We start from the raw sequence: 27,965 nt of genomic DNA on the forward strand, positions 1-27,965 counted from the left end.
AGCATTTGCAGAGGACAGTTCAGTTCCCAGCAGGAGGCTCAGAAACACCCGAAATTCCAGCTCCGGAGGATCTGCTGCCCTCTTCTATAACAAAGAGAAATGGAAGGGCGCCTACCACTGAGTCTCACCTACCAACTTTAAGCCCCGAGCCGTGCAGCTTCTAACCAGTATATGTGAAATCAAACAGAAGACACACTCAAGCTTTTGTCTGCTTTATTTCACTACATTAAGCAATAAGGCAAAACAGAAACCTGTTATTCATAAGTCAAGGAGTGCCTTTCCTTCCCAAAAGGGACCAAGAAGGATGCTTATTACAAAGATGCAATGGCATTTAGTGCAGTATGCTTATACATATGCTCAGAACAAAAGAAACTTTTGGTGTGTAAATCCATTCACAAACCCAAAGTAACTTAGCCTTAAGTTTCCAAATTGTAGCTTCAAGTGCTAAGACGCCCAACTCTTGTGTCCTGGTGTGCACTGACCAGTAATAAAAACCCTGCACCAGATCTAATAATACAAGAAGGGCGATAGACACAAATCCTATTTCACCAGTCACAGATACTGAACCTTTTCTAAGAATACCAAACCAACTTGAGCTAAATTCACCTTGAAACAGCCAACAACTGTTATTTGTAAGTTAACTTGACTTCTTAAACAGAAATTGTGTATTCAAAAGTGTTTTTGTGTTTATCACTTGGGAGTAGATCCATTATGTCAACATTTTTCTAGGAATTAAGTATCAGTTTCATGGCATAAAAACATACAGAAGGACAACTGTTCCTGTCTCCACAATGTGTAGGCTTATGAAGCTATCTGCACTTTGACGCCCAGCCCCCTCCCCCACCCACTGGCAGACATTGAGTAGTGTTTCACAGTAGGCTTTAACTTGAGGCTTTGTGAAGTTATGGAAAACCACTCCTTCTGTAGTTTAGTTTCCTCTTTTAAGGGGAACTAACAAAGACTTACTTTCTATCTGTATTCCAGATTCTTTATCCCTTCAAACCAAACCAGACAAAAATGCCTAAAGACATAAATGAAAACCAAAGCAGGGTTTGTAAACAGGAATTTTTTTTCTTCCAAGGTCTGTTGGCCATGTGCTAGGAATGCTTTAAGGAAAAGTAGTGCAGCTGGTCTACTCGGTCAACACGTTTTAGAAAACATTATAGAAATTAAGGTTTGCAACTGAACATTAGTATTTGAGGAAAACAGCATGTCTGGAGTTGGGCCAGCATTCTGGTTACTTGCTGAGCTGCTATGGCTTCCAATCAAAATGGTCTCACTTGATACAGCAGGAGAAAGAAGTCTTATACCCAACAAAGGGAAAGGTTCTTTTACTTATTATCCAGCTTTGGATTTAAGAGATTGATAGTTAATTTCTCCTTCAACTCAGAGGAAAGAACATTAGTTTGTATCATGCTAAAAATCTGAATTTTAAAAATGTTCTCTGAATCCCAGAAGTGAGTATGTCCACTTAAACTGTCTTGGCTTTCTTTTTAAGCCCCCCACCGTTAAAGCAATTTCTTGAATTCTAGGACAGAGCAGAGAGCTGGGCGTGGTGGTAAATGTTTTAATCCTAGCAAGTGAGTTCAAGGCTAGTTTGGTATACATATGGAGTTCCAGGCCAGAGATCCATGGAGGGAGTCTATGTGAAAAAATAAATGGAAAGAAAATTAAGAAAAACAAACAAACAAAACCAGAGTAGAGAAGGGCTGAGAGTGAAATCTATAAAGGCTATAATGCTCCCTGTGGCAGCATTAGTCTCTGGATGTTATGGTATTATTAAAACAAATTGAACTTCATGACATGTAATTGCTTGCAACTCAAATCCTTAAAGTCCCATGTACTACTGAGGAAAATGAACAGCAATTGGTAGGCATTCTGTAGTCCTTTACAAGAGACAAATGGAGTGCCTTAAGGAAGTCCTGTCCTGTCATCACAAAGTTAAAGACACCATGACAATCCTACTTCTCTGTCCAATGGAAGTCAATGGTCAAATGAAAGTCATGGCAAGTGAAGGGTTATAATTACTAGTTATCCTTAATGGAATTCGGACAGCAGCTGGAACACAGAGACCAATGCTGGGGCATGAATAGCAGGTCTGCTCTGAATTACCATTCTAGGTTCTTTCAGTCAAACCGTGACAGGTACATGGCCCATTTCTCAGGGAGTAAATCTAATGTCCCTCTGAGGAACAGCCACCCCTTTTACTGGGATGGAGCTAGGCTGTTACTCAACGTGCAGGGCTCAGGGAGGGAGACACAGACTTACTGGTATCAACAAAGAGAGCAAGTGGAACAGCAGTTACCCTGTGCTCCCAGTCCTGGCCTGGCCTCGGTTCAGTAGTGATGGGGTACATCTTTATAAACACGTCTAATGAAGCAGCAGCTTCCATACTGTTACAGAATTGTGGCGGGCGACACAGCTGTGAGTGTCATCTGCCCACCAGGTGACTTTAAGGAAGAAGAGGGCCAAAGCTCAGTTCCACATGCTGAGTGAGCCAGATGACCTCTGTGCCCTGGTCACTTTCTTCCATTGGGCGGATGGGGGCAGCCAGGTTTTTAAAATCATGTTTCATCTTGAAGCACACAGTCACTTCGCCTTCCTCACGCTGTGGGGTGACTTTGATGAAGATGCCCACTTTGTTGGCTTTTCTGAAAGCTACAATGCTATGGAAAGAAAAGCACAGTATTAGGCAAACAGATGAGAAGTCAACAGAATCAACAAACCTCCTAGTCATTTCATGGCACAATGTGAACCTCAGCTGGGACCACCATCCTGCTGACCAGCAAAGAAGTTTCTTCAGAAAATGTTAAGCTATTTATATTTTCCTTTTGTAAAATTTTATTTAACATGTATAGGTTTGCCTGCTTGTAAGTCTGCGCATCATGTACATGCCTGATGCCTACAGAGGCCAGAAAAGGGCATCAGATCCCCGGGAACTGGAGTCATAGACAGTTGTGAGCTACCATTTGGGTGCTTGGAATTGGATCTGGGTCCTATGGAAGAACAGAGGAAATTCTTAACTGCTGAGCCATCAGTCCAGCTCTTTATAGTAGTTATTTTATAAATAGGAACAAAATTAGGTTTTAAAACCCAGGCAAAGAAACAGACATGTATGTGTCCATTTTTAAGGTCTGACTTTGAAGTATCTCACAAACTCATGCTTCAATGTTCAGTTTCTAGCATGTGGTGCTATTTTGGAGGCCATGGAGCTAGTATGAAGTGGGGCCTAGCTGGAGGAAGAAATGCACACAAAGGCACACATTTGAAGGTTACTTGCCCATTTCCAGTTCAGTTTTTTGAGCTTTCTCTGTACCATATGACTAGCTTGTGGCCTCACCTCATGCCCCTACTGTCAAAGGCATAGGTGAAGCCTATTTGTCCTGATGAACTAAAATCCCTCTGAAATTGGAGTTAGTTAACCTTTTCTTCCTAAGCTGTTCCAGTCACACATCTGGTCACAGTAATACAAAAGGACGAATCCAGGCTCCTGAACAGGCTGAATGTGGTCTGAGGGTCACAGAAAGATCCACTTACTCAGGGTCATCCTGAAAGTCCTGGGGCTCTGCCAGTTCATCATACTCTGCTGCTGCATCCTTGCCAGCTAAAATCAGCTCTTTGGGAGGCACCACCACCTGAGAGCAAAGGAGACAGACTCCAGCAGTACTATCTAGACCAAGGTGAGCATCACGTTTCTGGACACATTTATACTCCTTACCAGTCTAACACACTCTGAGGAACTTAAGCATGAAGATGAAGAAGGGAAACGACAAGTCAGGTGAGTGCCCATTTCAGGGGGGCTGTGGGATGGCTAATGCTTACCCGAGAGAGACAACCTACTGGCATGGCTGAGGATGAATTTCTGGATTGGCCTGAGTAGAGTGAAAACCTACCCTAACTGTGGGTGGCACCATTCTGTGGACTGAGGTCCTGGACTAGATTAAAAAGTAAGCTGAGCACCATCTTTCATCTGTGACCAACTGACCTAGGCCAGGCATCATGACTGAGTCCTCCCACTGGCAGGCAAAATAAGCTTCCTTAGGTTGCTCTGTCAAGAATTTGTGGTTGCCAGTTGGCAGTTGTTTTGCTGCAACAAGAAGTAACTAACTAGTGTAGCTTATTGAAGGGAATTCAAGGAGCCCAGGGCACAGGGCTGCACTGCATCTCTCCCTCTCCCTTTTTTCCTTTTTCTTATTTTAATGTGTTACTTCTGAAGGGGAGAGGAGTGTGTATGCCCTGCCCTTTTCTATATTATTTTAAAGATAATTCCTGGAATATTTGAAACCAACCGCTTTTTTTACTCCCTGAAAACATAAGGACTTTCTGACACTGAACACTGGATATATTTATATATTTATGCTTGTGGAGCACAGGTTAGATTCTTATGTTGCAACTGGTCCATACCTTGTTATCTCAGAGACCAGCAGAAACCACCAGCCACATTCCTAAGTACAGCGACTGTGTGTGTGTGTGTTGGTGTGTTGGGGCTGGGGTGGGGACCACATTAAAGCCTTGATCGAGGCTGCACCCTGTTTTTAGCCCAACTAGACCTACTTATCATTATCATCATCATCATCATCATCATCATCATCATCATCATCATCATCATCATCATCATTTTAAGACAAATGTCAAGATATGTGTCATCTCTTTCTGGAGGTGATGCTAGTAAATGAAATCATTAAAGAAAAACCCACTAGGAAATTCTCTAGTGATATTCTTTGAATTCAGCTGGAGATACAGGTGATGGGGAAAGTACTTCTGTATATGTTTATCTTATTGATTGTTGAATAAAATACTGTTTGGCCAATGGCAGCAAGTTAGGCAGGACTAGGAGTCAAAGAGGATTCTGGGAAATGTAGTAGAGAAGTGGTGATCCAGGCCAGAAATGACATAGCAAGGAGACTCATATTTAAGCAAAGGAAACAGGAAGTGTCTGTGCTTCCCCTTCGCCTCCTCGAGCAGCAGGATGTAAGCCACTGGCAAGAGAGGGCGCCAACGAAAGGCATCCTCTATAAGATAAGTCTTATAAAATATATAGGTTTATGATAATTAAGACTGAGCTAACAGATGAGAATCCTAGTCAATGGCCAAGCAGCTTTGTACCTAATATGTCTCTGTATTATTTTGTCCATCCACGTGGCGGGCAGAACTCGGGGCTGCTGGCGGAGACCACCCACATGGTGGTAGGGCTCAGGCGGCTTTGGCGGAAAGATTTATCGTAACATACAGGCATTCCTTCTATAAATTGTGAGTCAGAACTACATCAAGTTCTTCTAAAATTTCCATCAACTTGACTGGTGGGATGGCTCAGTGGGTCATAGTGCTTGCCACCAAGCCCAGCAACCTGAGTTAGTTCCTCTGGACCTACAAGGTAGAGCACAGAACTGACTCTAACCTCGAAGCATGTGCCTATGTGCATACAGTGTGCACATATACAAATAAATACATATATGTTAAATTTAAAAAGTTCCATCAACTTGAGTAGCAAAATATAAAAAAGCTGTATTTCATTTATTCAGTCGAAATTATCTTAATGTTTAGTCACTGCTATTTGTACTCTACATAAATAGTGAGAATGTAGGAGAGACACCAGCTTCTAAAGGGAGATGACATCTCATAAGTCCTCAAGAATGAGTGTTAAACTGCACGGGAAGGGTGTGTACAGTGGGAGATGGAGCAGGAAGGAGCAGCTCAGGTAAAAATGAGCAGTACATGCAGCTCCCCAGCAGGAGCATTTACACACATCAGTGCAGCTATCCCTGTAGCAGCACCTGGAAATGCTAAATTTGAGGATCTGGAGGAAGGACACTGAAGAACAGAAAGCAGACATCACCAAGGAGCTGCACCAAAGAAGGTGGACTTATCATGAAGTCAGGGAGCTGCATGTGATCAGCAGGTTGAGCGGCTGATGCAGGAAGAACAGCCTGGTGGCACACAGGTGATGGGCTGAGATGAAGCTGAAGTACTGAAGTAGTAAAGAGTGAGGGGTCAGGTAGAGGTTCCTGTCTGAGACCAAGTGAGAACAATGAGACTGGACAGGCAGTGACTGTGTGTTTGAGGACAAGATAAAATCAGAACACTGGATCATACACAGAAATGAGAGAGTATGGATGGTTTTAAGCCATGTCCAAGGAAGCCACTGCAGGCGATGTCAGTCAGGGTCTGTATGAGGAGACAAATGCCCTTACCTTAGCAGTGCTGTTGATATTATCAGGGTCCCCCTCTTCACACTCCAACAGAGTCACATGGGTCAGGTTCTCTACTGGATTTGTAAGAGTCAGGAGGACCTGGCTCTCCTGGAGAATAAGAAAAGTATCTTTCAGACATAGGCCACACTCCCACTAAGGTCCACTTTCTTAGGTGTTACACAAAATGAATCACAAAATCACCCCCTTTCTCCAGAGCAATAACATTTCTCGTTCCTTTACAGCAGAGCATCCTAAGAATGTTTGCTGACCTTTCTATTTTTGTGTTAGCAACATACCTTCTGCAGTGGCTATTTCACTAAAGAAGCAGGACAGATTCTAGTTACTAGGCCTAGAAACTCTGAGAAAGGTTTATTATCTAAATGATTATTTTAAAGTTTGCAGTTCTTGTCCTACTCTAGTTGCTGCTTAGGGAATGAAAAGGAAAAAACCAAAACATCCTAAATAAAACATCATAGCCATAGGCTAGACAGAAGTAGTATCAAGGGTAGGGGGAAAATGACACATTAAAACTATAAAATTTTTAAGAGTTCCAAAACCTGATAATATGGCCATTTGCTACTCTTGAGAATGGTAAAATAAAAGAATGCTGTAAATCTTTTCATGAGCAGCATGAAGGCTAAGAGCCAAAGAGGCTGGGCTGAACAGTCAATCATTCATTAGAAGAGGAACCCGTGGAAGAATGGGGCTATAGTTCAGAAGAACCTAGTCAACCACTGGTACTGTGCACACATATCTGAATCAATAAGAGAAGCTCCTACTGGCAACAAGAGAAAGTTGCCTATGGTACCCGGTATCACCATCTTTTTTTCCCCACTTTTGTACCTTTATGGAATATGCACCCTGCTTCTTACACATCCAACATGCTACTGGCAAGAATCCCAGTTTAAAGTTACAAAGTCTCCATCTCTTTATCATTTTAAACTGCCCTTTTCCTGAACCTTCCCTACATCATCCTATCCCCCCCACACAGCCACCCACATACAGGCATGCATAGACCACTGACTAATCAAGTCTGTGTGTTGATAAGTATCGTACTAACCTTCATGTAGCGAAGGTTGGGAATTGACATGATTCTCACTTCTGGAATATAATTGCTACCGATAAATAAAAACATGTATTAATGTTGACTGAAGTCTCTTGAAATGGTTATTTACCTTAAGAAAAAAACCCACACACATAAACTAGTGCTACAAACGTTAATTAGAATACATTAAGAGAAAATGGAGACCTGTAGCACTACAATAAGAGACATTGAAACCAAACTAGCAATGAGTTCTGTCTGAATTTTAGGATTGCAGCATGTATGTATACAGAGCTAGGTTAGGTCTTTTAGTTAAATATATCACATCATATGCTTCCCTTATAAATTTATTTTGAGGGATTCTCACTTATTTCACTTACAAGGTAGCTGGTTACAAGATCCAATCTCATTAACATTCTGTATGGCTATAAACACTAATTCATTCTTACTATACACAGTGCTTCCTGTGTGCCAGGCAATATCCTAAGTATTATATAAGTGTTCACCCCAGTGTTCACTTCAACTCTGTGAGACAGGTATGGCTACTGCTACCTCATTACAAAAAAAGGAGACACTGAGCATGGGCAGGTGTGGTGCCAGGGTTCAAATCCAGAAACTCCACACATCCTTGCTCTTGACCACTATGTTACTGCTGCTTGAATGCTTGTCTGGACTCAAAATTGCCCAGGTTCAAATGTCTGTTCAGTATCTATAGACCATGATGCTGCTTTGTAATGAGCATAAATGCTATGGACTTTCCTACCTGTTCTATTGCCTGTCTCAGGACACTGGTAATTTTATCCTTTACCACTCATAATTCCTTCTGCTGAGGTTCAGGGTGTTCAAACTTATCATATAGCTCTGGCTAGCCTGACACTTGTTATGTAGACCAGGCTGTCTTCAAACTCACAGAGAATCATCTGCCTCTGCTTCCCAAGTATTGAGATTAAAAGTGTACACCACCAAGTCCCACTACATTATTTTTTAAGAAACTATTATTATTGTGTACGTGTACGTGTACGCGCGTGCGTGCGTGCGTGTGTGTGTGTGTGTGTGTGTGTGTGTGTGTGTGTGTGTGTGTGTGTGTGTATGTGTGGAGATCAGAGAACTTAGGGAGTGGTTTTCTTTTCCACTTTTACATAGGTTCCAGAGATTGGACTCAGGTTGTCAGCTTGTTTCAAAAGTGCTTTATCCACTGAGCCATTTTGCTGGCTCCTTCCACATGCCTGCCTAATAATCCTTTTTTTTTTTTTTTTAATACAAAACCACTGACAATCCAAAGTGAGTTAACTTTAACCTAATCACCTGTATTCCATTCAGTGACATGTTATCAGAACCAGGGAGTAAAATGAACGTTGTTTCAGAGTACTCTTCAATTTGCTATACTTAAACGTTTAAAAAAAACTTAACTTAGATATCTTATAATTCCATATTGCCAGAGATCATATCACAACATTCTGTTACTGATACAAACACACTGTTTCTGTCTTCCCAGAAGCTGGGATCCCTGGACATGCCAGTTTCAGGCCACATGGCCTTGATTCTCCATTTATAGATGCTAATTAAGACTTCATGCTATTCAACTAAATTCAAAACCGGAGCAGGAACAGAAAGACTATCCTGATGTAATTTTTCTTTTCCTTTTTATATTTTTAAAAAAATAATCCATATTGAAAAAAAATTCATAAAACCTCAGTCAACAACCCAAAATACTTACACAGCAACCAACTGGATTTTGAACTTGATAGATGTTGGATTAAATTCTGGCTTGCTTAAGTTGTGTTCACATTTCTAAAAAGAGAAGTACATGTCAGAGGAAAAAAAAGAATATACTCTGAAGATCCATAACACCATTAAATGCAGAAAGAAAGTAATTACTAGAATTTTATGTTTTGTCCTGCTCAAAATCTATAAAATTTAAAACAATTGATGGTACTGCTAACCAAAAGTTATAGAATACATATGGGTCATTACAAATATAGTGTGTAGTGCTTAGAAACTATCCACATAGCTAGCACATTCCAAGCACTCAGTGTGCGAACAACACACACTCTGACTTAAAACAAGTACCACACTGACTTTATCAGATGAAGGTACACAGCTTATAATGTTCTCACTCAACAGATGATTAAAATGGAACCCAAAAAGGAGAAAGAAATAACCCATATAGCTTCCGAGATCTGTATGAATGCAAGGATTTAAGTCCAATGACATATGTAACTTGGTTAAAAATACTTTTAAGTAGTACAGAGATTTTTCTATTATACAGAGTATATATTTTTCTATTATACAGAGTGTCCCTTGTTTCTCCTTGCAGGGCCAATCTGCACAGGGCAGGCTAGACACATTAATGTATAGGTATATTTCATCTTTCTTTTTTCATAATAATACAAAAGGGAAATCAATACATTCTCTTGTCCTTTCCATTTTATATTAATCTTGGAATTTATCCCAGCACACATAGGAACCTCATCTTTAATGTTTCACTGTAATGATTTCTATAACTTTAGCCAGACAACAGACATTTAGAATATTTCCATCACTTTGTGACTATTAAGTAAAGCAGCAATGATTATTGGACACGAGTCACTTTCCAATACATAAATGTGTCAGTAAGACAATTTTTAAGAATGGATCAATGGGAAGGCCATTCTCTACCTTGATAGATACTCCCAAACTGCTAATTTCTGCTATCTGATTATTATCAAATGGCATCTCGAAGCAGTTTTAATACACATTGCTGTGATAACTGTGTAAGTTCAAGTATCTTTCATGCTCACCAACTACAGGAATTTTCTCTGCCACATTCACTAGTTAATTTTTATAATGGGTTACCTTGGGTGTGTTTGGCTTTTGACAGAGGGTCTTGGAACATGCCCCTCCCTGCTTTTGCATCCAGAATGGTGGAATCATAGGTCTGTGCCCTGTGCCCTGTGCCCTGCTTTATATTTGCTCTCCGTTCTGCGTTCTAGAGTCAGGTATACATTCTAGATATAGATCCTTCATTGCCCATACACCTTATGAATGACCTTCTCAGTCTCTGTACATCTTTTTATTTGTTTACAGATTTTTTTTTTTTTGTGGGATTAGAGCAGAAGAGTTTCACTGTGATAAAAGATGCAATTTTACTTTATGTTTGATGTTTATGAAACAATCCCTTACTCAGAAATCTAATAAATAGTATAAAAGTTAATACAGATTTACATAGCTGTAGATATAGAATACACCACTAATACAGTAATAGCTACCCAAAATAAATAATCTAAAGGTTTTCTTTTCTTTTTTTTTTTTTTTTTTTTTTTTGAGCCAATGTCTCATGTACATGAGCTGGGCTTGAATTTGCTATGTAGCTGAGGATGACCCTGAACTTAATGATCATTCTGTTTCTACTTCCTGAACACTGGAATTACAGGCATGTAGTCCACATCATTTTATGTGGTACTGGGGATTGAACCCATGCACATTAGGCAAGTGCACTGTCAAATGATCCACATGCCTACTACCTACCCTCTAGCAAAATTTAATAGTCTATTCTTTCCCCAATAATTTGCAATGCCATAATTAGCAAACATCAACTTTTTTTTTTTTTGAGACAAGGTTTTTCTGTGTAGCCCTGACTGTCCTGAAATTCACTCTGGAAACCAGGCTAGACTAGACTCAGAGATCCCCTTGCCTCTGCCTCCAGAATACTGGAATTAAAGGCATGTGCCACACCACTCATGGCTAACACCAACTATTTTTACATGCATAGATCTGTTTCTGCCTTTTCTGTTTTGTCTCAAGAGTCAACTGCATATAAATACATATAAAATGTATAGATTTTCTTTTGTGTTTATATATACATGTGGCCTTTTCTTCCTTTATACATAAAAGTTGCACTCCTACCATTTACTCTGTCTTTTGTATTTAAAAATATATACCATGCTAGCTATTTGAATACAAAATATTATGCAACGTGCAAACTTGACAGGAAAAAATAACTGCTTATTTATTTTTGGGTAGCTATTACTATATTAATGGTGTATTCTATAACCAACAGCTATGTAAATCTGTATTAACTTATATACTATTTACTTTTGTTAAAGTCTGTTACTTTTGGTTTTCTCTTATATTCTGCATTATTTCTTAATTCCTTAATATAGTTAGTATCTGCTTTTACTTCTATTTTGCTGCTGTTTTTTTATAATCTCTGGAAACAGATGCTGAGATACTAATATTTTAACTTCTCTTATGTGTAAATACTCTTGTATCTGTAACTCTGTACAGCTACACAGGCTTTACTTACAGCCTCTAAGTTTTGCGATGTAAGAATTATCAATTTACAACTTCATACATTATGATCAAATGAAACACTTTCACATTTATTTTTATTTAAGTTTTAATTTTGTGTATGTGAGTGTCTCGATATGTGCAGGTAAGTGCAAGTACCTCATGGAGGCCAGAAGGAGATGCTGAATCCTCTGCAGCTGAAATACAGGGGGTTTTGAGCTCCAAAATAGGGTTCTGGGACTGAACTTCTCTGCAAGAGCAGTGAGCATTCTTAACTGCTTAGTCATCTTTCCTGCCCGAGACTTTCTTTATAGTCCAGTATACAGTCAACTTTTCAGAGTGCTCTGAGTACACTGTACAGATGTTAGGTATAATGTTTTATATACATGTATATTTGGTCAGGTTTGCCAGTTAAAGGTTCCAAATCTTTCCTTACTTGTTTGGTCTGTTTCTAAGATATATATATGTGTGTGTGTGTGTGTGTGTGTGTGTGTGTGTGTGTGTGTGTGTGTGTGTGTGTCAAAACATCCCCAAATTATATATCTGTTTATGTAATTTTCCCAAATATTGCTTTGTGTACTTTGAGTCTATTATTTGGTATCCACAAATTTTGATTGTTATATCATCTGTGAGTAGAGCCTTTTTAAAAGTGAAATATGATGTTGGGCATAGTGGTGCATACCCTTATATCCTGGCACTAGGGAGGCAGACACAGGAAGATCTCTGTGAGTTTGAGGCCTGCCTGATCTGCATGGTGAGTTCCAGGACAGTCAGGACTATATAGAAACTCTATTCAAAAATCCAAAACCAAAAACAAAAGGAAGGAAAAAAAAAAGCGAATTTTTTTTTTTTTTTTTTTTTTTTAAATTAGTGTTTGTCTAGCCAGGTGTACTGGCACATCTTTAATCCTAGCACTTGGAAGGCAGATCTCTGTGAGTTTAAGGCCAGCCTATTCTACATGAGTTCCAGGATAGCCAGAGATATATAGTGAGACCATGTCTTGAAAATGAAAAGTAGAAAAAAAAAAAACTAGTGTTTGTACAACCTCCATTGCTCCTTCTTCCTTCCTGCTGAGAATCAAACCCAGGACTCTGTGTGTGTGAAGAAAAGCACTCTTAACCCTGAGCCCGTGGCATTCTGAGACAGGGTATTGCTGTACAGCTCAGGCTGGCATTGCAGTGAAGATCCTCCTGTCTCAGGTGCCCAGGAGCTGGGTTACAGGCATGTACCAACCATATCCAGCTCTATCTGCACTTTAATTCTATCTGAATTCTTGTATCTGTGTTGTTTTAATCAGCATATAAATGAGTTGTGGTGTTTAGTCAATTTATTTAGTTGGGTAGCCTATGTCTTTCACTTACTTGATCAGTTTGAGTGTGGGCACTCCTCTCCTTCTACCAGGTGGGTTCCAGGGATCAAAAGTCATTATGTTTGATGGCATGTGCCTTCATACACTGAACCACTTGAACTGGTAATAAGTTCATTCTACAGTCTTAGTTATCTTTGTGATAACTATTAGACATTATGCCATTCATCCATAAATGTTTTGGCATGTATCTCCAAAAAAATGAGGATACTGAAAAAACATTATTCCTAAAAAAGACTAATACTTTAAGAACATAAAGAAATCCTGCTAATATTTAAATTTCTCAGATTTTATACATTTTTGTTTTCTCCCCTCCTCCTCATTCCCTTCCTCCCTAGACTCTTTTTGTATCTAAGCTTTATATCTGTATTTTGTCTGGATCAGGATCTACAGAAGTGTACAAACTGTGCTGGCTGGGATGCCTTTAAATTGCTTCAATCTTGAGCTGCATTATTTGATAACATTAGCCATATGTGGTTATTTAAATGAATTAGGAGTCAGCACTTGGCAGCCACGTGTGACCAATGGGTACCACACTGCATCATTTAGGCATGATAGAGTTCATTATCATAGAGTGATGAAAAGACTTCCTACTTCCATTTTGTTTGTTCTTACAATTTTCTCACAAAACTATTGTTTGTTTTGTATATTCCTAGAGATTATATTGTGGTTTTGCTTTCTTGTTTTTCTTAAATTTTTTAATTTGTATTAGTGTTCTACTTGTATTACTCTAAAAGCCATAATACACTCTTCTGCTACTCTTTTATGGGTTTATATTACATATTCAACCTTCAGAGACCTCACTCTCCATACCTGTAGAGCAGGAACAACAACAGTAGCTACCTCCAGAGTTGTTAGGATTGAATTAATATTGCAACCTTTTAAAATGTCCAAACATCCGGTGTGTTGTTTGAACTTTGTGTATTTACTACCATGGCCAGATACCAATCATGTCTGCTTGATCTGCTTTTCTCTTGTACAAATGGCAACTGTACAGGAAAGAGTATTTACCCGACAGCGCAGGGACCGTTTGATCAGAAGGTGCTTGTGTCGAGGATAAAGCTGTGAAGCAGAGACTGGCTGGAAATCAGGCTGTAGGAGGCGCTGCTGAAGGGTGGTCACTAGCAAAAAAGGCAGAAATCAGGCTTAGTTCACAGTCATTTCCAAAAATCAGACTTGTATGTGGGCAAGGAAATATGTAATATGCAAAAATGAACAATATTGACTGACATTTTAAAGTTCTTTTTTTTGGTTTTTCAAGACAGGGTTTCTCTGTGTAGCTTTGGAGCCTATCCTGGTACTCGCTCTGGAGACCAGGCTGGCCTCGAACTCACAGAGATCTGCCTGCCTCTGCCTCCCGAGTGCTGGGATTAAAGGCGTGCTCCAACAATGCCTGGCCTTTTAAAGTTCTTTAAGTGAGTATATCTACTTTATTTTTAATACATCATTTTACTAATGATTCCATTAAGAATCTCTAGCCTCGAGGCATGCAAGAAGCCACAGCACACACAGCTGGCGAACAGAGCAGCAACAGAAGAACCTAGGAAATTACCCTCCGTTAAGTTCACTGGTCGCGTATAGTAGTCTTCAGGTAGAGGTTCCACTTCAGCGACGGCCTGAGCTGGCTCAATCTTCACCTCTTTCTGGTCTTCTCCTTCTCTAAGGCTAAAAAATGAGAGGCAGTAACTTCCCAAGGGCCCACTGGATTATCCTCAAAGTCCTTATCAATGACTGAAGTATTCCTCTAACATGGAGTATCTTATAACTTTGGGTCTTTTCTAAGTCTAAGAATCTTTTTCTTATTGGCTGCTCCAAAAAGAAAAACAATAATAATGATGCCTCTTTAAGCATGCATTTTGTTATTTGCTGTTCTTAAGTCATTTAATGTCCACACTTACGAAAGTCCAGCGAGAGTACTAATGGATGCACCAGCTCGTGGTCGCTGAAGTCTGGTTCCAAGACTGTACTTGTCCTAAACAAAGTTCAGAAATTCCTATTAGGAAGGCCAGTTTATACATCCTATTTATTGAAGGCAAGAAACAGGGGAGGATAGCATGAGAAGCTTAGGGGAATAAGCAAAAACTAAAACAAAACCAAAACTAATAAAACCAAAAAACTACTCAAAAATCTACTGTATTTGTAACCCATATTATTATTCTATTCCTAGAATAAGCAACACAGAGACTAAAACTACAGTGAAACAGTAAAAGTGGACCACACATAGCTTTAATACTAGCCTAAGAAGCTCCAAGCTATGATTCAGGCAAGAACTATGGGAAGTATCTAAGACACATAAAGACCATCTGCTAACTTCTTCAGGGTTAGCAAGAATCAGAAAAGAGAACTTACCACTACATGAATAGTGTGTTGCTGTAGAGCCCCCAAATAGCAGCAGGTTACAACAGAGACAAAAAAAAAATGAAGCATAAGATAAAAGCAAATGCATACAGCCAGCAGGTATATGGGAAGGTTAGAAGGATTGAGCAGTTCCAAGTCCTGTCCTAATATGTAGGCGTGGATATGCTGATCAGGCCACTGGACTATTTGGGAACATTCACTTACTTCTTTGGTAAGTGTAGGTGCTTTAGTTAATGTTTAACTAAATTCAAATCTATATATTTCTATATGCACCTTACCAATCCTTATGTTTTTAGTGGCTTAACTAATTGTCCAGGAGATACTGGATGACAAGTTATCTAACCTTCCAGATCTCATTTCCTCAAGTGTACAATGGGGGAATGCTATCAACCTCACAGCACTGTTGTGGGGATTAAAGCAAGTACAAAGAAAGCAAACTGTTCAGTGAGAACAAATAAAACTTGGGGACAACAGGAAAAACTCAAAATCCCAATCCTTGCTTCTGTCTATTAGTTATTAACTAGCAGAAAATGACATCCACAAATCATTTCTAAGAACAACTCCACATGTGCGTATCTCTGCTTATTTAACCACACAAACGTACTGTGCAAGGCTCAATGAAAGAGTGCTTGCCTACAGAGGTGAGGTCCTAAATTCAATCCCCAGCAACAGCACCATCACTACCACCACAAATACTGTGCATGTGTCACTGATTTCCATCTTGAAAAAAAGTGAGGATGGGAAGGTGTCAAAATGAAAACAAACAAAAGATTAGAAGTGGGAAACGAGGGTGCTATAGGTATGTTACAATGGTAGGCAGAATAAGATCTATGACCCCCTTCTTCTTTTCAATCTTTCTGTAATACACAAAAGTAGTAAACAGTTTTATATAGCCTAAAAATTTAAGCAGTAACTTTTGGTAGGAATAATAATGAAATGGAGCGATGGAGGAAGACAGATGCCCCTACTAAAACACAACAAATTTAAATAAAATCAATGACACAAAAGTACAGCTGTGGGTTTCCACTTCTGTATTTGAGAAACTGCTTTTGATTCCAACTACAGAAATCTATGAAACCGCCATTTTCTGAAATGGCCACTATTCTGATGCCTTACAGGCTTTGCAAAATGTCTTTCTCTGTCAAATTCTCACCGAAAAAGCCAAAGGCATATAGTTTCTACGCCGTGCCAGTTTCTTGCGATCTCGTTCAACCTTTTCCTTCTGAGCAAGCTGCTGGTAATATTCAATCAACTTATTCATCTGTTAAAAAAAAACAAAAAACAAAAAACAAAGACTCTATTGTCTCATAAAAAGATTAACAAAATCAATCAATTGCACTGACTAGAAATAAAATGAATAAAGGAACAGGGAAAGTTATGAAGTAGTTAAATTTTTTTCCTTTTTTCTATAAAGAGAATTTTTCCTCATTATAGTGTTTTCAGAATTGAAATGAAATCTTCACATCCAAAGCGAAGGCTATGAAGGAGTTGAGATGATGTGTTTCATATTTCACTGCCTACCACAACCAGCCTTCTGGTACTGTGGGTAGCACCACCCTTAAGCAGGTAGTTCCAGAGTATATAAGAAAGCAAAACAAGCAAGCCACAGGACAAGCCAGTAAGCAGCATTCCTCCATGGCCTCTGTTTTAGTTCCTGCCTTGAATTCCATCAGTGATAGAGTATGACCTGAGAGTTGTAAGTTAAAAATAAACCCTTTCCTCCCCAAGTTGCTTTTGGTTATGGTCTTTATCAGAGGAAAAGACACCAAACTAAGACACCCTGGAAATGGAGTTACGTTACAGAGCATTATTAGTTGCCATGTAGGTATTGGGAATTGAACCCAAGTCCTCTAGAAGATCACCTAGTACTCTAAACCACTAAGCCATTTCTCCAGTCCATGCAATTAAAACAAAACAAAACAAAACAAAAAAACAAAAAACACTAATTTGGGGCTGGAGAGATGGTTCAGTGGTTAAGAGCTCTGGCTGCTCTTCCAGAGGTCTGGAGTTCAATTCCCAGCAATCACATGGTGGCTTGAGCCCTCTTCTGGCCTGCAGGCATACATGCAGGCAGAACACTGTATGCATAATAAATAAAACTTAACAAAACAAAACGAAACACTAATGCGATCCTGTCACTTCCTTTTCCATTTGTCAATATCACGCTCCATTTTAGTCACTCTCTTAGTTATTATATGCTTTGTTTCTTCCATCTACAGGATGTTCCCCTACTTGAATTCTTTTCCCTGTGTCTATCATCTCCAGACAGCAGCATAATGCTCAAGCTGACCTCATTAGTTGGAATTTCCAAGAAATGTTGACAAGGTACAATTTTACCCGCACATTACTTACTATAGTTTCTACTTTACTTGGAGAGATTTTTTTTTCCCCTTTCCCAGTAGACAAGCTGAAGATTTTACACATACACGCCCCATCAGACATGCTGAAAATTTCACACATACAAACACATATGTCTAAGTACTTGTTCATTTATGCATGCATTTATGTAGGTGAGCATCTACAAAATACAACAAATAATTCAAGAAGTCTGTATCAACCTATGCTACTCAATGGTACATGTGAGAAAACCATCTTCTTACACTCTCACCCCGGATACTTGCAATATTTTTAATTTTTGCTGATGGTATAGGTGGAAAACTGTAACTTCCTGTTTAGTTTTCATTTTGGCAGTATAGTGTGCATGTTGTTAGCAGCTCATCAGTTCCCCACACTGCTCTACTGCAGGGGTTTAAAAGACCAACTGTAGCACATACTGCACAAATGCCCGTGATGCTTCTGTAGGCAGTCAGTACTGGTCCAAAGGTACCTTCAAAATCAGTAGTGTCTCTAGGGCTGAAAGGTCCACGTGCTCATATTTCTAAGCGTATTTGATAGCAAACAAAACTTTTAGTTACTGCCGGGCATAGGAAGAAAACAACAAAAGCTACTTCATTCCTCTTTTGAAACATAACTAACACTGAACCAAAACTGTAAGTGTTTTCCATGACTTTAGTCAAGAGAGAAGGAGTAGCACTGACTTAATGCCTCTCTGTGAGTAACTGACCCCACAGTACAAGTACAGGTCTTTCTCAGCATGGGCCACAACACTGCCTTTCCATATTTCATCCTCTGTGGCCTAAGTTCTTGTACTTACCCGTTGTGTGTGAGGATTTTCTGGTTCTTGCCAACCGCCACTTGCTAGAAAATAAACAGTAATTTTATCTTTTTATTTTCGTAAAATGTCACCTGTAGGACCTAAATTAAAAACACAGAAGCACAGAATTTCCAAGAAAGAATACTAATAGACCAGCATGCTCAGAAGAGCAAAACACACACACCCTCTGTCTGTGTCTGTCTGTCTGTCTGTCTGTCTGTCTGTCTGTCTGTCTGTCTGTCTCTCTCCCTCCTTCCCTCTCCCTCTCTCTCCCCCCTCCTCTTCCTCCCTTCCCCTTCTCTCTTTCTTTGCAGTACTAGGGACTGAACCTAGGGCTCTGCCCATCTTCTATCACTGAGCTATATTCCAAGCCCTTTAAACAGCTCAGGTAGTCAAGTCTGTACTGCAAGAGCTTCTATGCACTGAGCCATCTCACCAATCTTGTTTCTAAAATGTTTGAGACAATCTTGTTAAGTTGCCAAAGCAGGCTTTGTTCTGTATCCCAGGCAATCTTAGAATTTGTTAATTCTCCTGCCTCAGCTTCCCAAGTAGCGTAGGATCATAGGCCTAGGCTAGCAAGCCCAATATAATATTGTTTCTTTAAATATAACAAGGGCGACAATGACCATCAACAGCAACAACAACATGCACAGTGTCTGCACCAGACACCTGAAACAGGGCATAATTTTTTCTGTTCTCATAATGCATTCTGAGGTAAGGTATGCTGATTGGTTCCATTTTACAGATAAGAAATCCAAAGCTCAGAAAAGTAAACAACTCTGAAGTCACACAGCTAGAATGGCAGAGACAGAAATCAACTCAGGAAGTAGGCAGGGTCTGGAAACCCTACTCTCATCTGTAGCATGACCCAAATTCTGAACAAGTGGATCTACACATACAAAACAAAATCCCCAATCTCAAAACCCATACAAACCTCCAAACTCTTGACCATTAAAAAATGTATAGAACTTACCTGAAAAATGGACAATAGGTTGAAACCTAAGGGTTAAAACTTAATTTCTACACATACACAGGGTAGATTTTAGCAAAAGTGGATTAGGCTAAAGTTTCTTCAGTAAGAAACAAAGTACAAACTATAAACACACATGCACACCCAAGGAATAAGAAGGGGCAAAAGGAACCAGATATGGTAGTATGTGTCTATATTACCAGCACTTAAGAGGTGGAGGCAAGATGAACAGCAATTCAAGACCAGCCTGGGCATGAGATCCTGTTTTTTAAAAAGGGATAAAAGATTTGTAGACACTTTGCTAAAGATGCTGAATGTGTGACAGATAATAAAACACAAACTAGCTCACAAATGTAATCCACCATTTCTTTAAAAATTTGTTTATAATAAAAAGTATAATATGGTAAAACAAAAATTAACACATTAGAATTGGACAAGACAAATAAACAGAAGGAAAAGAGCCCAAGAAAAGGTGCAATAATCAGAGATCCACTTGTTTGTTCACACAGGAATCCCATAAAAACACTAAACTAGAAGCTTTTTCAAGACCAGTCTGGGGTACAGAGTGAAACTGTCACAAAAACAAAATAAAATACAAATGAGAAGATAGCTCAGCAGCTGAAAACATTTGTTGCTCTTGCAGAGGACCTGGGCTCAGTTCCTAGCACCCATGTGGAGGCTTGCAATTGTAACTCCAGTTTTAGAAGATCTAACACCCTCTTTTGACCTTCATGGGCACTGCATGAAATGTGACACATGCAGGTAAAATACCCAATGCAAAACATAAATAAACAGGTTGGAGAGATGGCTCAGTAGTTAGGAGAAACTGGCTACTCTTCCAGTGATTCCTAGCACCCACATGGCATCTCACAACCATCTGTAACTCCAATTCCAGGGGACCTGATCCTCTGCTGATAGTGAGACATGCCTCCAAAAGTAAATAAATAAGGCTTGCAGGATGGCTTAGCAACTAAAGGCACTTGCCACTAAGCCTGAGGGCCCACACCAGGGAGAGCATCAACTCCCCAGAGTTGTCCCCAGGCCCCCAAACAGGCATGCACACACACACAAACAATAAAAATAAGTAAACAGGGGCCATCAAATTGTTCTTCAAGATGGTAATGTATGGAGAATCATCCAGTGTCTGACTAACATGATATAATCAGATTTAAGAAATATTTGAGGAACAGCATTTTCCTAATTTGTAGCTAGTTGAATACCTTTTTTTTTTGGGGGGGGGGGTTTCCAGACAGGTTTCTCTGTGGCTTTGGAGGCTGTCCTGGAACTAGCTCTTGTAGACCAGGCCGGTCTCGAACTCACAGAGATCTGCCTGCCTCTGCTTCCTGAGTGCTAGGATTAAAGGCATGTGCCACTACCGCCTGGCTCGATGGATACCTTTTAAGATGATCACTTTTCTGTTTAGGTATGAGAACCGTTCAAATCCTCTACTGTGTTCCTTCTGACTCTGTGAAAATTGATCCATAAGGGTTCTTCAATTTTGGTTAGTCTGTTATCACTGAGTCCTGCACTTTTAATTTTTGTTCATGATTTTTTTTTTTTTTTTTTTTTTTTGAGGAGGATTTCACATAGCCCAGGATGGCTTTGAGCTCCAAATGCAGGCGAGAATGACCCTGAAGTTTTGATCCTTCTGCCTCTACCTCTGAAATGTTGGGATTACATGTGCAAGCCAGAACACCTGGTTTATGCAGTGCTGGGAATTGAACCCAGGGCTTCATAAACTACATCCCTAGCCCAAGAAATAGTTTTTAAAAAAATAAATGGTATGAAGTTTGACTATAGTACTAGAATCACAAATGCTACTTTACCAACTCTTAAGAAAAGTGAATAGTACTAGCCTGAGATGAAAAACTATGATCCATAAATGTGAGGATATGGGTACATAGATGCCTTACTGACAACCGTTCTGAATTTAGGTTCTACAGCCCAACAGATACAGAGCTGATGGTCAATGGGGAATTACAGCACTGACAGCAGAACAAAATCTCATGTTCAAGTACATCTTACTCACTCACCTACAGATTTGTCTGCCATGTTCAAGTACACCTGACTCACCTACTGATTTGTCTGCCATGCCCACATCTCTAGAAGTCCATCGACAAAATCCACAGGCCAAGTAGTAGGCTTTCTTCATGGTGGTTTTGGCTGGGTCATCTGGAAGCTGTGTGGAGATGCTTGTTGCCCGGGTGGAAAGAGTATGCATGCACCCAGGGCAGTCAAAGCAGTTGGCACATCTGTGACATGACAAACACAACTGTTCATTCAGCTAATACTTATTAAGTACCTACTAAGTGCTAGACATTGGTTTAGTTCAAGATCTTTTAAACTTTTTCTACTTTTGAGCTCTTTCACTGGAGAAGTTTTTCATATAATCTCCAGTACATACTGTTGTAAAACAGGTACACAAAACATTTACTGCTAATAAATTAAGGAAAATTAAAAAACAGTTGTTATACATATAATTTTACTATTTATTAAAGATAAAAGCAAGTAAGTGTGCTTGTTTATTTTATATAATGAATTAAATCTTTGCTAAATAGTTGATAATGCAGGATAGAGAATCTTCAATGCTTTTCAGAATTGATATTTTGATTGTGTATAGCCATATACATAAACACATAGTATAAAATGCCATAAGTGTTTCAGAAATCGTTGGAAATTCTGTTCTAATCCTAAGCCAAAATGCATTTAATGAATTTTCTGCTATGTATATGAAGTTTTCAAATTTGAGCCTGCAAAGCAGCAGGTTTCCTTATACTTGGTTTTTGTTTATTCTTCCCCAACACTACTTATAATTAAAATAATAATAATAATAATAATAATAATAATAATATTGGTCAAGTCAGCAACTCAAATCAACTTTTAATATCAAACATTCTTATACAATAGAAACCAAAGAACTATAATTTGATACATGCTGAGAAATGATGGTAGAAAAATGTCTTTGCTTTCTATAATCAAGCTAATATATTTGTATTATAGCAAAGAACTTTGCATGTGGTGGAAAAAACCTCCAATTCCTTAGCTACAATAGTCTCAACTGGGAGCTGGGGTATTTTAGGCAGCACTCACTTCGGTACCAGGTTTTTGTTTTTTGTTTTTGATTTTTTTTTTTTTTTTGAGACAGGGGTTCTCTGTGGTTTTGGAGGCTGCCCGAGAACTAGCTTTTGTACCAGGCTGAGTGCTGGGACTAAAGGTGTGTGCCACCACCGCCTAGCAGTCACTGTGGTACCAGGAATGCCAAGTCCACCGGCTGTGTTCAGAGCCAAGGCTATAATGAGGTAGTGCAATGTAATATGGGCACGCCCCGCCACAAACACCTCATTTATTACATGTTGACTCTGAATTTGTTTCAGAAACACTTCACCTGTGTCAACTTTTTAAAGTCCTCACATCTAGTTATATGGACCTATACATGGTCACAATGCACACTTTAGGAAACTATGGCCCAAATGTTAGGAATTCAAAGACTCCCAAGAGGGTATTTTTACTAAGTTTAACATTTCAGAAGTACTATATGTTCATTTAAAAACAAAACAATTATCACCAGAGCTTGTAACAAATTAGACCCTAATTCCATTACCTCTACAGAGGAAAAGTAAAAATAAAAAAATTACTGTTTCTAGTGATTACTATTCCACATGTTTTTTTGTGCCTATACAGGACACTGAGATTTTTAAGGAAAAGGCAAATGTCAGTTTATGTTGTTAGAGAGGATAGAATACTGTGTGACAGAAAATTCAGAGTCAACAACATAAGCAACTGTGAAACTGGATTTGGAAAATTACTGTTTGACTGCTATGCTCTGCAGAGATCTGAAAGGGACGTGGTTTAGAGTTCAGAGTGGGGTGCTTGCAGGGGAACAGACACCACCACGGAAGGGGCACTTGCAGGGCTTTCTGTTTTCCCCAGAGATGCATCAGAAACATTTCCCTTTGGGAGCCCTGGATGCTGGCGTCTTTTGCTGTTTGTTTGAAACAAAGTCTATTTAGCTCAGATTGGTCTTGGATTTGTGATCCTTCTGCCCTTGGCTCTAAGTGCTAGAATTACAGTTGTGAGCAATCATACCCGGTGCTGTCAGTGCTCCTACAGCCTGAGACAATCAAGATTTCACCTGTGGTCTCAGGCAATATCAATTATCTGTTACAGACTGTTGGTCTTCAAACAAGGGACATAATACCACCTACCTTACAGAGTCACTTGAAAAACTCAGTGATAAATCAATGTATAGATTTATCAATTCAACACCTAATTCTCAGGGGGCAATTTCCTAGAGCAGGAAAGACAAACAATAGTGGCTCACAACCACAAATGAACGGGGATATGGCTGTAACAAGAATTTTCACCCCAACCTAAAAACCCAGTACTAGTTAAGAACACATCTAGCAGCCAGGTCTTGGTTCTTAATGTCCTCCAGTAAAAAGAACCAAGCTTCTTCAAGAAATGAATTCTAAGTTGGAGGCAGAAGATATATAAACCAAGCTTAAAATACCTTATAGGACTATACTGGTAGGAAATTGCTCAAATAAATGGAAGAAGACAATATTCTCTCTTTTCTAATGATAGAGGATATGGGGGTTCAGGAGAAAAGTAAAAGAGCTCCCAGTGACCAAAGATGGAACATGCAAGGGGGAAAACCAACAAAATAAAGCAGCATCACAGCCTAATGTACAACATAGGTATTCATAAGTAACAACAGAGAAAAGAGGCAGAATACAGGAAAGGTCCCAAACCATTTATGTTGGTAGACTTGGAGAGGGGAGTCTAACTCCCTACTCTTACCCATTTTCCTGTCTAGTGAGAAGAACATCAGACACTGAAGAGCAGAACATATAATACTGCACCAGGATCCCTCCAGACTTTTAAACTCACAACCAGAGAAGGTCTAAGAAAAAGCCCCAACCACAAGAAGCCTATGTTGACATAACTAAATCAATCCTGTTTCTTATGTACTACTTTCAAAATAATTCTTAGAAGTTTTCTAATAAAGATACTTTATTAAAAAAAATAAAATCAAAGCCAGGCAGTGGTATCCCATGTCTTTAATCCCAGCACTCAGGAGGCAAAGGCAGGTGGATCTCTGAGTTCAAGGCCAGCTTGGTGTACAGAGTAAGTTCTAGGATAGTCAAGGCTACACAGAGAAATGCTGTCTCGAAAAACAACAACAACAACAACAACAACAACAAACCCCAAAACAGATCACACACAACAGACACACAGACCCACATACACACACCCTACCTACCTATGGCAATGATGATGCTCAAATAGGAAAAAAATTAATCCTATGCGGTATTTTTTTTTTTAAACCCGTTATTTAGAACAACTGTGTAATCCCAGCACTTACTCTGGAGGAATCAAAATTTGAGGTCTGGTCTATGAAATAAGACCCTGTTTTGGCCTCAGTGCCCACAAAATCAACAACAAATGGGAATCAGAAAATTTGTCCTGTTCTTACCTATTCTTTTTTAATTTGGCTTCAGCTGATGGCATGTTTTCTAAGCAGCTGGGACAATAATGTGAGTCCACCTACGAGGAAATAAAAAAAAAATCAGAGGAAAAAAAATAAATTCATTATTAAAATATGCGATACCTCACCAGAAGGTAAGAAATTACTAATCTGGGAAAAAAAAGACAAAACACTTGGGCTGTTTCCAACTAAGCAATTACCTGTCTGTTTTGGTTTTTAATTTTTTTCTCTTTTAATCCTTTTCCTTTCTCATACTTTCTGTTCCCTATAATCAAGGTTTATGTGTCAAGCTGCATCAAGACTGTATCTGATATATCAAAGCTTCCAAATGAATAACTAACTCTATGGTCTAATGAATCGATTAGTAATGCAGATGTAAAGCTGTCATCAACAGCCTCCCATCTAGCTTTGCTTGATTTCACTACAATAACTCAGCAATACCTTTGTTAAGCAACATTAAGTTGGGTTGGAAGACATGGCTTGTGATTAAGGGCATTTGCTGCTCTTGCAGAGGAGTGGGTTAGATTTTTAGCACCTGCATGGTGGCTCACCCTTAGTTTTCTTCTGACCTCCATAGGCAGGAGGCATGTACATGGTGCACAGACATACATGTAGGCAAAACGTTCAACATTACATCTTCTAAAAACTAGACATTAAGATTTTTCATTAGTGATATACTTACTAAGTATATCTAAAAATTATAGCTAGCCAATTAGAGATCTGTTTCTTAAAACTTTTTGTATATGTATGTGTGTGAAGATCAGAGGTAATTCTCAGGTGCAACAAACACAAGCACTGTCCTGTGTGCCCTCCCCTCTTTGTTTATAAGAAAGTGTCTCTCACTGGCCTGGAGCTTACCAAGTAGATAAGGTTGGTTGGCCTGCAATAGGATTTCGTGCCACTGAGCCTAGCTTATATATATGTGTGCTTGAGGATCCTGAAGATTGAACATGCCTTCATGTTTGTAAGCATTTTACCAACTGAGCTATCACCTCAGCCCCCAATGAAAGATTTTCATTTATTTATCTTACATTTGTTTTGTGTCCATGTGATAAGGTAGCTGGCCTGGCAAGTAGGTACCACAGCTCATCTCATGGGGGGATGCCAAGGATAGCTCCCAGGAAGGATAGCTTTCTCCTTCCACCAAGTAGGTCCTGGACCCAACTCAGACTGTTAGGCTTGGCAGCAAGAGCCTTTACCCACTGAGCCATCTCTTCAGTTCCCCAGTCATAGACTTTTTAAATAACAAACAGAACAACACAATAATCTTATCGTGTTTTACTCAAAACACAGTCAAAACATTAGATCTACTCTTTTAAGTATAGATCTCATAAAAAGTATTTTATGCAATAAGTAGATTTTATTTGATAATTATACAATTCTAGCTATCACACAAAGCACTAATGCAAAATTCAAGAAAATCATTATGACATAAATATGTAAGTATGTATAAACAGGGACTGGATTTCTTATATTCTTTGGTTTAACCATTCTTAATATTTTGGAAAATATGCCCAATAATATAAATATAATGTGTAAAATGGCTAACTCTACAGGACATGTTTTCACATGCATTTTTCCAGGGATCTTAGTTTGTTCTCATTCGGATCTTCATTCCCACCTCTAAACGATGCTGTGACCTACAGGAAACATTTTGTGTTTGCTTCTTAACCTGTACATTTGGGGGTGGGGTGTGAGCCTTGAGAAAGCATTTCATACTATAGTCGGACTGCCCTAGAAATTACTTTACAGCCCATGCTTGCTTTGAACTTACAGTATTCCTTTTGCTTCAGTTTCCCTGGTGTTAGGATTAGAGGCCTGAGTCACTGCAATACAGTGTTTTTATTTTTTCTTTTTTCTTCTTCTTCTTGCAACAACATGCACCTTCAACAGCTGGACATAGTGGAATTCATTTAGAATTCTGGCACTTGGAGGTGAAGCCAGGAGTTAAAGGCCATCACTGGCTACACAGTAAGCCTGGGGCTAGTTTGGGCTACATGAGACCCTAACTCAACAACCCCCACTCCCATCTAAAACCTCCCAAACCCAAACCTCCACCTTCATTAGCTGTAACGATTATGCAAAGCTTTTGCCACACAGTTAAATACACAATAAACGCAACCATCATTTTAATGAGCTTTTCCACCAGACTGTGAGACTCCCAACAGCAGATAAAGAACTTCTGTTAAAAGCTGCAAAAGGTTCGGGACTTGTTTATTAGGGGCCTTATTTTTAAACTGAAAAATTCTAGACCAATGTCTACCTGGGGCCATGAATAGAACTCTGAGCTTCTTTTACCACAGACTACTCTGTGTGTTTGCTACTTAAATCAACCTATCTCAGTCTTCTTGCTTCAGTCCGTGGCCTAGCTCAGGAAACCGGGTCAGTTCTTTCTTTGGACAGGGCCCGGGTTCTGATTAAAGGAGGGTCAGGACTTGCCAGAAGGGAGGGCCACGAGCGAGAATGGCTGCCCGCTCCTTCCACCACTAACGATGAGAAAACAGTTTCCTCTGCCTTTAGAGACTTGAGCTAGACAGCCCCCGATCTATCTCCCAGCCCTCAAGTCCCAAGTCCCACAGGGAACCGCAGGGTCCAGGACAAATCTATCCAGCTACAGGCAGCTCTAGAACAAGAGAATCTGCTCAGCCCCACCCGGGGCCGCCCCTTTTCCAAGTGACTATTTACAAGCAAATGAAAACGCAAACCCAGATGAATGATGGGGGATTCGGCCAATCAGAAAGCTAGACACAAGATTTCCCCGCCTCTCCCGGCGGAAATTCCCGCCAGCCGCAGTGACTGGGAAGAGCACCCCCGCCCCGGAGCACAGTCCCCGCGGAAGGGCCCGGTTACCTCGTGCGACACACATTCCAGAGATCGCAGCTCGCTGCAGTAGCGGCAGAAGTAGAGCTGCGAGAGCGGGGCCCGAACCTTCTTTTCTCCTTGGACGAGATAGAGAACCCGCTCCGACTGCAGCAGGGACGCCATCTTGGGGAGGGAGGAGCCAACGCCCGGCGCGCCCGTCACGTGACTCAGCCCGGCGTTTTCCCTCCCCGCGTTTACCTACGTCTTTTACGTAGACGTTGACGTAAGATATCAGACCCAGAGGGGCTTTGCGACTGCAGTGCGC

General features: G+C 39.8%; 1 protein-coding gene across 2 annotated transcripts; it reads right to left on the reverse strand.

Moving 5' to 3' along the window:
• Positions 1 to 196: 196 nt before the first annotated feature.
• On the reverse strand, positions 197 to 27,861 carry Dctn4 (dynactin subunit 4). Of its 2 annotated transcripts, none has more exons than XM_027402837.2 (13): positions 27,689 to 27,861; positions 24,827 to 24,897; positions 21,424 to 21,602; positions 18,381 to 18,424; positions 16,380 to 16,487; positions 14,767 to 14,840; positions 14,421 to 14,533; positions 13,880 to 13,989; positions 8,951 to 9,024; positions 7,252 to 7,306; positions 6,192 to 6,299; positions 3,538 to 3,635; positions 197 to 2,666 (listed from the first exon to the last, which is right to left on the reverse strand). In XM_027402837.2, the coding sequence occupies exons 1-13, from the start codon at positions 27,821 to 27,823 to the stop codon at positions 2,453 to 2,455; spliced, it is 1,383 nt and encodes a 460-aa protein (XP_027258638.1). In that variant the 5' UTR covers positions 27,824 to 27,861; the 3' UTR covers positions 197 to 2,452. The 2 variants fall into 2 exon arrangements, with proteins under 2 accessions (XP_027258638.1, XP_027258639.1); XM_027402838.1 differs by lacking the exon at positions 27,689 to 27,861 and adding an exon at positions 26,613 to 26,631.
• Positions 27,862 to 27,965: the final 104 nt, after the last annotated feature.

This window comes from Cricetulus griseus, chromosome 2 (assembly GCF_003668045.3).
Source record: "Cricetulus griseus strain 17A/GY chromosome 2, alternate assembly CriGri-PICRH-1.0, whole genome shotgun sequence".
Classification (NCBI taxonomy): Eukaryota; Metazoa; Chordata; class Mammalia; order Rodentia; family Cricetidae; genus Cricetulus; species Cricetulus griseus.

What these genes read in the sequence shown, in the direction of transcription:
- Dctn4 (XM_027402837.2), bottom strand. Translation starts at nt 27,823, where the DNA reads ATGGCGTCCCTGCTGCAGTCGGAGCGGGTTCTCTATCTCGTCCAAGGA. An exon ending in AACGGTCCCTGCGCTGTCGG is followed by an intron (nt 9,025 to 13,879) that starts GTAAATACTCTT and finishes TTCTCTTTTTAG; the next exon opens with AAATGTGAACACAACTTAAG. An exon ending in GACTTTCAGGATGACCCTGA is followed by an intron (nt 2,667 to 3,537) that starts GTAAGTGGATCT and finishes TTCTTTCCATAG; the next exon opens with CATTGTAGCTTTCAGAAAAG.